The 10,604-nt window shown below is 42.8% G+C and overlaps 1 protein-coding gene across 2 annotated transcripts in view; it reads left to right on the top strand.

Annotated features, from left to right (window-relative positions):
• FSTL4 (follistatin-like 4) overlaps positions 1–10,604 on the top strand; it is a 196,492-nt gene that overhangs the window by 50,878 nt on the left and 135,010 nt on the right. For both annotated transcript variants that reach the window (XM_010018108.1, XM_010018107.1), the window contains exon 3: positions 8,553–8,801. In XM_010018108.1, coding sequence (XP_010016410.1) covers positions 8,553–8,801 — 249 coding nt within the window. The remainder of the gene's footprint in view (positions 1–8,552; positions 8,802–10,604) is intronic.

Raw genomic sequence — 10,604 nt, 5'->3', positions numbered from 1 at the left:
GCTGGAGCTGCCTCTTCGATCAAGTAAAGTAGCCATGAGTCAAACATGCATTACACTTCACCCAGAAGTAAAACCCACCCAAATACAAACCACCTGCACTAACACAAACCCCATTACAACTAAATAGCTTTAATACTTGTTTTCTTTTCTTGCTATTTATTTCCAACAAATGGCAACTTTTACAGAAAAACATCAGTGCTCAGAAGTGGATTCACAAAATGAATGCGGTCCCTAATTTTCACACAGCTGCCTGCCTTTTATGTGTAGTGCTAAAGGACCGAGGTGTTGCAAGAAAGGAGCAGGAGAAGGGACAGTAATATGCTCTGTAGATTTATTGTCTTAACAGACCAAACTGTTGTCCGTGGAGGTGGATGTGCAGACTCACGCTTGATTCTTTTTGAGGGTAAGAGCTTTCCTTTGGTGAAGAAAAGTGGCTGGTTTGAGAATTTTACTTCTGCCTGACAGAGGAGATGTGATCTTAGACTCATAGAATCCCAGCCTGGTTTGGGTTGAAGGGACCTTAAAGCTCCTCCAGCTCCAACCCCTGCCCCGGGCAGGGACACCTTCCACTAGAGCAGGTTGCTCCAAGCCCCTGTGTCCAACCTGGCCTTGAACACTGCCAGGGATGGGGCAGCCACAGCTTCTCTGGGCACCCTGTGCCAGCGCCTCAGCACCCTCACAGGGAAGAGCTTCTTTCTTGTATCTAACCTGGATCTCCTCTGTGTAAGTTTGAAGCCATCACCCTTGTCCTAGATGGATTCACGTTTTGCGTATTTGTTGCTTACTGTTTGGGCAATCAAAATGCTTATGGTGGTGGAACAGAATGAAGCCTGTTCCTCCAAGTCACAAAGTGTTTCCAAGTAACATTAATAAACAAGTGGGATATGGAAGTTACTGGAAGACCTGGTGTTTAATTACTGTATATTTAGGTCACCCTCAGTTCCAGCCTTCATCCTCCTCTAGCAGCAAGGGAAACGGGGAAGTCTGGTGTTTCTGCCTCTGTTACATTTCTGAGCTGTGCTTTAGCACAGCTTTTGAAATGTTTTTCAAGAACGTGACTTCATTTGTAAGGGTCAAATGTGCGACATGCACCTCTTAAAGAGAAGGAAGTGCTGACGTAGGCATCACCGCGATGACAAAAACTGAGGTCTCTATAATCCATCGCATTGAAACCTCGTGCAGCGGCATTTGTACGACTTGGTGCAAGTCAAAAGCAGAATCCAAGAATAATGTAATAAGCAAGCTGGGTGGATATTAGTTACAAAAGGTTGTTATCTGGTCCTCTTCCAAGCAAAAATAATCAGAATAATGTTATTTTTTGAGGCAAACGTGTTGCTTTTGATGTCTCTACTTCTTCCTCAGTGAGCCTTAGAAACTGATGCCCTGAATGAGAAAATAAATAGGAAGCAGAAAACATCTTTCTATTCAATCTGAAAATGCATGCACTGGATTGTGCATATGTAAGAGGGAAACAGGCATACATTAAACAAACAATTATTTTCTGGAAAGTGGTCTTATTGCAAAGTAATGAGTTTTAGAAAAAAAACACAACATAAAAAAGACATTTCTGTGTGATTGTAGAATACTCCTGCAATAGAAATTGGAATCTTTTATTCTTGAATCGTTGCTAATATTGGAAGACATCGTGTGCTTTCAGGCACAATAACACCTAAAATAATGCCTAGCAATGGTCGTGTGTGTTCCCATGCCACTGCAGCATGGCCCAATACACTTGGCTTATGAATTTCATCCTCCTCCAAGTAGAAATGGTCAAAGCAAGGGTAAGATTGTTAAAGTTTTGGAATCAGATGTTGAGAAATAGATGGAAGTAAGAGACTGCTGCTTCATTTGGTGGAGGTTTGGGGGTAACATCATGTGTGGAGGTCTCTGGGTTCACAGCAGGTTGTGGCTCTGGAGGGGTAAGAGGAGGTGTGAGAAACTTGATGGAGGGAAAGGGGAGCGAGCAAAAGGCAACGTGTATGGGCAGATTTGAAGGCTAGTAATGCAGACAGCAGGGAAGGTCTAGACTGTTCGGCTTGCCTCCAGCAACTCACTGGTAACGTAATTGAAGAAATCACCAGGAAAACAGGCAAGTCATCTACAGTTATTTTATTATTGGCTTCTAACCTCCTTGTAGTCTCTGCCACAAGAACTTCGTTGAAGGAATAGCAGGAAGATGCATGGCACCATGCTATTGATGTTTCATGTCTTTTATAGTTGCCCCTTAGAGTTCCAGGGCTTGCTGTGCTGGTCATAAGATAAAAGGCCCTTGAAAACAAAGAAGAAGAGTAAGGCTGGTCCTGAGAGTAAGAGTGAAGGAATGGGGCAGGCAGAAGATTGAGGAGCAAGATTAAAGGCAACTAGGCAGATTTTGAGCAGTGACCTATGGGAATTTAACTGCCTGCCTTCAGAAGAGTATATTCTTCTGATACAGGGTTTTACCAAAGAAGCCAAAGAATTAATGTGATCTGTTCCCTCCAGATATGATGCTGGAAATTTTCTGCATTCTTTGGGCTGTGCAATACTTAGGTAATTAAATACATGATCAAGTAAAATATATGTGCACACATGCATGTGCATCCCTGGCGATGTTCAAGGCTGGGTTAGATGGGGCTTGGAGCAACTTGCTCTAGTGGAAGGTGTCCCTGCCCGTGGCAGGGGTTGGAGCTGGATGAGCTTTAAGGTCCCTCACATCATTCTGTGTTTCTGTGATGCACACCCCCAGCTTCACTGGGTTGCTCACAGCACTAAATACAGCTGCCCAAGGAAAACATCAAGTCCTTCTGATCGTTGCAGGCAATACACTGGTCATCTGCTGATGTGGTGCCTTCTGTTGGCTGGATGTATGTGGGGACCTGCTAGGCAGCTTGCAAATGCAGGGCGAGGTGTGGTGCCCACAGGAGCTGCTTGGCAGTCCAGCAGGTTTAGGTCCATGTCTATACTTGCTGTGCAGGAGTAATGTAATAAAATTGCCTTCAATAAGCAGCACCTATCGTAGATAACTTTAGATAAGCATTTAATAAAGAGCAATTTTGTGAATTGCCCCTTTAGTAGCTCTTCCAACGAGAGAACAATTGAGCAAATTGTGCGTGGTAGAGTTTCATGGCAAGGATCTAAATATATATGGTCTCATATATTGGTATTTCTTTCTCAGTAGTCTCTATATGCTTTACATAGTATGGACCTTTTGATTTGTATTTATCTGCCTCTTATGTTAGTACCCCCACAAACCACAGTACTGTCCAAAAATAATATTGAATGAAGCTTTTGATCTCATAATGGCTAAATGGATTTTAAACAGGGCAAAAATTAGGCTAACTGCACTAGGACTAGTGTAGTTACTGGAAATTATCAAATGTCTTTTCATGGTATGACCTCTAATGGATTTCATAGTCCTGACGTATAAAGTCACATTAATCCCCTTTTTCGGATGGAGAAATTGATACAAAAAAATTTCCTATAATATTGAGTGCTTCCTTGGTGTTGTTTGCAGAGTCACTGCACGCTCTTACTGAACTTTGGTTGAGCAATTCCAGTTTGTTTATCTTTGATATTAAACTGCAGGCACTGATTAAGCAGTTCCCTTGGTGCTGGTGCCATCGGTGTAATTGTTTATCGCAACACTCCTTTCCAGAGTATATTTTCCTTTCCTTTTGGTGTTTGTTTTGTGTTTTTAAACTCTGCAAGGGTCCTCCTGCAATAATGTGGCCATTTGGGAAAGTTTGCTCCTTTTTGTTCTGAGGAGGCTTTCCATGTCATCCTGGGTTTTGTTTCATGTAAAGCATCTGAATGAGTAAAAGTAACCGATTTGCTGTCTTCCTCTTCTAAGGCTGCAGCATCCCTCTCTGTCCTGCTCCGAGATACTTACTTCAACACTTACACCTGCATGTGCTTTGAGTGTATATATATTTACATGTACTGGCAACTGTATATATGTTTACGTGTACTGCAGTAAGCAGTAAATAGTGCTTACAGGTGTGATGTTTTAGACCATAGGAAATTATTTCATGTGGGAAGGGAAAAATGCTGGAAAACTGATGTCAAGTTGCTGGATAAGTAGCTCGTGACTGTTACCTCACTGGTTTATCTAATGGACATAACAAGCTAAGTTTAGAGACCGAATATTTATCGTGTTATAGAGGGTTTGGTTTTATTTTAGGACAACATTTGCAAGGTACAGCATTGCCTTTAAAGAACTTGGCACAGAAGCTTCCAGTTTCAGTTCCACCAGTTTTAGCTCTACTAGCCTCCAGTGCCCTATAATTAAAGGTTCCAGTTTTGGCTCCAGTCCTCATGTAATATCTAAACTTTTTCCTTCAGCAATAAAGCTGAATGTCCAGCTGCCTGCAGGAGTTCACTGTTACTTGAAAGCAAACTGGCTTTTTATATGTAAAAGTAGCAATTTAACATTTCCGCAGTGCAGAAGCAACTTTTTATGAGTAGTGATGCGATAGAGCTGTTCTGGTTTTGGCTTTGCTTGTAGGTGTGATGGGTTTGTTTGGTTGATTTTACTTGAAGTTGGTGCCTTCCCTCGTAAGCTTTGGGAGTTTTGCAGGAGTAAGGAAAAGGGTTGTATTTGGGAGTAAGGAAAAAGTCTGATCTGTAACGTATTTACTGACATGTAAAAGGTAGATGAGGTCTCTGTTTTTATGGATTAATGCAGAGCCAGAGGACACCTTTTCTCCAGTGTTGCAATAACATCTTAATTTTCCTATTAAAGTTTCGCTCTGAGATGAAGGCAGCCTGTTAGTCACCCTTATAAGATTCCTGGACTCAGATATTTTACTGCCTGCACCAAGCTGTTGTCATTTTTCCACCAGAATTCCGAATTTCTTAGGGGCAGGCAGAAACCAGTGTGAGAAGCGGAGTGTTTTCGTGGGTGTATGCGAATGGGTTTCCTCTCTCCATCCTTCTGGATTTAATACAAGATAACAACTCCGACTTTAGCCAGGTTGGATAAAAACTTAGTGTTGAAAAGTGGCTTGTTTTGCAAGATGATCCGTTTTTAACTGAAGTAAATGACTTTGCAACTAATAAATTAAATAAGTCATGCCTTTTTGCGTGCGCTGCAGTGGGGCTCATAAACACTGCGAGCAGTTAGTTGGGAGTTTCACTTGATTACCTTTCCTATTCCTGTTTTTAATAAGCCTTGTAGGAGTGGGGAATTCAGCCACTTTTAATAAAGTGACAAAGAATGGCAATGGCATGTGGCTGAGCTACACACCCCCATTGTTCTTCCCAGCTCAGGTGCTGCTCATGGGATCACCTCCATAAGGTGCATCAATGCGATGGAGGAAGGTCCTTTTCCATGGTGCATGATGCTGCTCTGGATGAATTATTAAAGACAACAGTGCTTTTACAGTCCAATACCTCCCTTCCTCTCTGTTTCCACTGGCTTAATTCTGTTTGGTGTGAGGTGTCCCTGCCCATGGCAGTGGGTTGGAACTGGATGATCTTACGGTCCTTTCCAACCCTAACTATTCTATGTTCTTCCTGGGCAGAGGGTCTGTCTGTACAGCTGAGTGTGCTTGTGCGGAGCTTTAGGTCTTCAAAGGATTATGCAAATAGTAATTGAATTAAAGAGCTGCTATCAGGATTATCAGATTCTGGCAAAGACATCCCATGTTAACATTCTGCTCACAAACACACAGATTTCAGAGGGTTTGGACTAGTAGAAGCACGTCAGGATTCCCAAATACACAAACCTTGCCTTTCTAACTGTTTGCAGATTATCCCTCCTAACCCCTTACCCAACTTAGGTGTGTTTAAAGGGGAATTATGTGTCTGGGAACATAGAAGAAACCAAACTGTGAACAAAATGAATGAGGCATAAACACAGACAGGCTTTCTGTGGTTTCTCCATAGTAACCAGGGTGGATGTAGAAAAGTATTTTGTCTTTTTTTATAAGCTGGTGCTTAACCACATCTTTGGTGTATCATGCAGTAAAATTTGCACTGCACGGGAATAGTATTTGTCTTCAGTAATGTGAAGTTTATATTAAAAATCACAATGCCAAAAAAGACTTGAGGCTTCAAGAGGGTTTTTGCTGCTGGTGGTGCCTGCAGTAGCTGTTGGGGCAGGGTGCAGCTGTGCTGTGCCCAGATGTGGCCTGGTGCATTAAATCAGAGTAGCCCACCTTGAATGAGGAGGCAGAAATAACCCTTAGCAAGATATGTGCTGCAGTACTCAACAGGTGCTAGCTCCAAGAGGTCAAGTTTTAGCCATCAAGACAGCACAGGAAAAGGCTTTGCTGTAGTTGTAGCTGAATTATATTGATATGGACAACAATAGCTCTTGAATCAACATCTTTAGCATCAACAGCAGTCTCCAAAACTTGTAATTTGAGGCATGCTGTGCTGGATATGCCTGTACAGGTGCAGGTCCTGCCATGAGAAGAGAAGGATGCTTGACTAGTGCTTCCTCAAGCCCAGACCTTCATGCTGCTTGGATCTACAGCAGACCCCATAAATGCAGATGGCCTTGGCAGTGAAGTCTCCTTAAGGTCACAGAATTTGCATTCCTGAGGACACTATCCAGAAATTCTGGAATGATTAGTGGAGTAAGTGAAGAATTGTCAGATACTCCTTCCAGGGACTACTTTTTGCACCGCTCAGAGATGCTTTGACCTTCTAGTTTATTACAAGTCAGGAAAAGGCAATATTTCTTAGCTTGCCAAGTTAGAGGAATTTTAATGAGTTATTGAGTCAAATAGTTAATCCTCCAATACCAGACTTTTTTCCCATTCAGATTTACAGTGATAAAGGCTTAACAGGGACAGAGAAAAATGGGCTTTTGTAGAAACTTCTGCTTGTCTTTGTGTACAGGCTTTAACCCCTTGATCACTAGTAGATGAAATGTAGCTTCAGCACTGGGACATTTCACATTGACATAAAACGCTGGGCAGGCAGGGGCTGTGTCGATGTTAGCAAGGAATTTAGCATGATAAGAAAGGATCAATAGATTGAAGTAGCTACTGCTGATGCTCTTCGCATCTCCGCAACATGCGATTGGGGGTCTTTAGGTGAGATCCATTCTGCTCTCCTAGGCTGAGCTATTCTGCTGCTTGAAACATCTTTGAAGGGAAGAGCCGTGGGTGCATTTTGGAGGCTGTTGTGGTGCTGCAGATGGTGCAGGAGTTGTCCCATTGGGTGCTGGAGCACATCTACAGCAGTGCATCCACTTGAGCTTCCTCTGGAAGCTGGCGAGCACTAAAACCTTGCCAAGAGCCAAACCTGCATGTGGTAAATGTAGACTGCAGGGATTTGCTGGTCCAGGCTGCATCACTGGCATGGGAGCAGCCGGGGGCTGTTGAAAGGCTCTGCAAGGCTGGCAGTGGGTTGCTCTAATTATGCCTTTTGCAGCATCCCTGTGTAATTCCCAACTTTGTGTACTCCAATTAGCAGAGAATAATCTAATTTTGTGCAACTCTCTTCATTGAGCGTAATGCTAATTATTGCTCTGAGTAGTGGCTTGTTTGGCAGTGCCCTGTCCTGTATGAATTATAATAATGTTCTATTGCAAGCTTTTAAGCAAGGAAACTTCAGAAGCAGAAAATGTTATAGCACAAGGGCAACTTTCTTAGCCTTTTAATAGCATCACACAGCAGATAGTAATGTTCCGAACATTATATCCAATGAATTCTTAAGAGTAGCAGAAAGTTGTTTTTTCATTATGTATCATTATTCAGAGTGTGAGGATACTGATAGCCACTTTTACAGTGAGAAACATCTTCCTGTAATAGTCCCTTGACTTCAGTGACAGTCTTTCCTGGGGGTTATTATGTCAAAAGCCCTCAGCAATTGTCTGTCTGAGCTTTCACTGAAACCTGTGTGAATTTTAGCTTTGGGAATGCTCAGCTTCTGGCTTACAGGGTGGAAGTTAGACTCTGAATGCAGACATCGATACAAGAAGCTGAAGTGCTGACACTTAAGGCACTTTGCTGCCAAAAATTGAAGCTTCTTGTGAGTTCTGAGGCTGGAGGAGTGTAGGTTTTCAGAATTGCTTTCTGAACGTGACTCATGGCCAAAGTTTGGGCACCGAAGTGCTCTCACTGGCTTTCATTCTAGGGTCTAGTTTCACAAAGGGCTAGAAGAACAAGAATATGTCCATCACATCTCAGTAAAACATTTTCAGCTCACGGCTTAATGTTGTGATGGGTGAGGTCTGGGAGCACAGATGAAGAGCACGTTCTTCAAACTGCTGCTAGTTGAAGGGCTGAGCTTTTTGCCTTGGAAGCCTCGTATTGTAGCTCCTGCTCCTGTGTTGGTTGTGCTGCTACAATGGACAAGTATGATCTGAAATTAATTATTGAAGGGTACCAAATAAAGGGTTTATTTCCTAATAATAAATACATGATAAAGTGGCTGCCCTGTCGCTGGCAGTGTTCAAGGCCAGGTTGGCCGGGGCTTGGAGCAACCTGCTCTAGTGGAAGGTGTCCCTGCCCATAGCAGGGGTTGGAACTGGATGAGATTTAAGGTCCCTTCCAACCCAAATCACTTTAGAATTCTCTGAGTTAAATGTTGCTCATACTGATCTTTTCTGCTCTTCCCAGTGCTTTATGGGGAGGATGGCCTGCATGCATCGTGTGAGAAGAAGTACTGCGGCCGGGGCAGTAAGTGTGTGGTGAACAAGGACACCAACGAGCCCGAGTGCAGGTGTGTGGAGGATTGCAAGTCCAGCTACATGCCCGTGTGTGGATCTGATGGCAAATTTTATGAGAATCATTGTCAACTGCATCGAGCCTCCTGCCTGCAGAGGAAGAAAATCTACATTATCCACAGCAAGGACTGTTTCTTCAAAGGTAGGGCATCATGAAAAATAAATACTTCTGTAGGACTTTCATCACTCATCTTACTGTAGTCCTGAGAAATAGCTGAATGGTATGTGTTATTTGTAAGAGAGAAATTCTTCAAGGATGATTTACTCTAGGACGTGGTAGAACATAACACTGTGTTTTACGCAGCTATTAAGCTCCTGAGTGTCATCAACACCCAAAATGTAATCAAACTGGGAACTGGTAAATAATTAACATCACTGTGCGCATTGTATGCGCTGTCGTCGTGCTGCTCAGTGCTTTCAGCTGCCAGTGTAATAACTTCTTTACCATCCTGATCATTTGTTAAGGCTTTGAACAAGACAAAAGACATTAAGAAAAGTATATGGTATTACAAAAAGTTTGTTGCAAAAGTGAGAAACAAAAACCTACTTATGCAAATGGCACAGGCAAAGGAAAGGAGCTGTGTAGATGAAACAAGCGTGTGCCACCAGAGCAGTTCTGGTTACCGTAGGCTGTATACATCTTCAGCTGTTTTACTGGTTCAGTAGCAAATTTCATTATCACTATTGCACCAAATCACGAAAGGGATGGAGTCCTGTGTCTTTTCCATTGATGTTTTGTATGCTGTCTACCATCCTGTCACAAATCAAGTGAGGCTGCAGTGGCAGGAGTGTGTGATAAAATGCCAGGGAGTGTAGGAAGTCGTAAATTATTTTACTTCTAATGAGCGGTCTTGTAAAGGCCTCACCAGAGTGTATCTCAAACTCATTGTCAAATATGACTCCATATACCTACAGTAAGATTGGAGTGGGTTGTTGCAAATATATCCAGTGACATTTATGTGATCAAATATGAAAATAATCCCTTTATCTCCAGCTCACTGGGCATTTCAGCCCCTGAGAGCTTGGCTGTGTACAGAGCGATCCATCACAGGTTCTTGTTTACTAACATGATGCTAGAAGAGCCTGTTTAAGAAACAGGAGCCCACTCGAAGAGTCTTATTAATATATCCTTGTGATGTTCTTTGGAGATAGGAAAGCATTATCGTTGTTGTCTCATTTATTCTGGAGGTCTGGCTGTGTATTTGACAGAGGAGCTGGTCAGAGGATGGACTTGGTGAACGCTGGCTGAGCTGCGTTAGTTTGTCTTTTAAGTGGTTAGGTCTAGGATTGATAGGCCTTGTATGAAGCTAGTCATGGAAAGGCATATTTGAAGGGACAGCACACGAGCAGGTCAAGGTGAAGAGGGATTTTTGCTTGTCACTTTACAAAGGAGCATTTAAGAAGAATGCTTGTGCCTTTCTCCTAATGCTGGTGTTTCTGCCCCTGGGTATCGAGGCGGATCTGGCTGGAAACTGCCTCCATCCCCGAGTAAGATGCAGATGGGTCTGTAGCATGAGAAACCTCCTGAAGAAAGGGGAAATCTGAACTTGAGGTCTCAGCAGCCCCCTGATCCCACTCAATGCAGGGGATTTCTTCCCCTGACTCCCAAAAAGTGTCTTCAGTTTTTTCATTCCTGTATGTATCCCACCTTCTTGCAGTGATGCTTCTGGCCTGGGTTTTTATTCATTGCTTATCACATATAGCGTTAAAGAAAATGAGTTCTCATTGCAGTAATCAGTGCCTCTGCAGTGGCTGTATTACACCTAATGATACAATGTCACGCTTGAATACTTTCCTGAACACTCCATGAAATGATACCAGAAAGCAGTAGTCTTGTGTCCCATTTTAAAGTAACCCTTAAACTCTTGCCATGGAGCACCTCTTAAATCTGCTTTTCAGCCGAATAACAGCTTTATGGAAGGGAAGGAGCAAGCTCACTTGTCTT

The sequence above is a fragment of the Nestor notabilis genome, unplaced genomic scaffold (genome assembly GCF_000696875.1).
Source record: "Nestor notabilis isolate BGI_N333 unplaced genomic scaffold, ASM69687v1 scaffold467, whole genome shotgun sequence".
Lineage (NCBI taxonomy): Eukaryota > Metazoa > Chordata > Aves > Psittaciformes > Psittacidae > Nestor > Nestor notabilis.
This window is presented reverse-complemented; position numbering and strand designations above follow the sequence as displayed.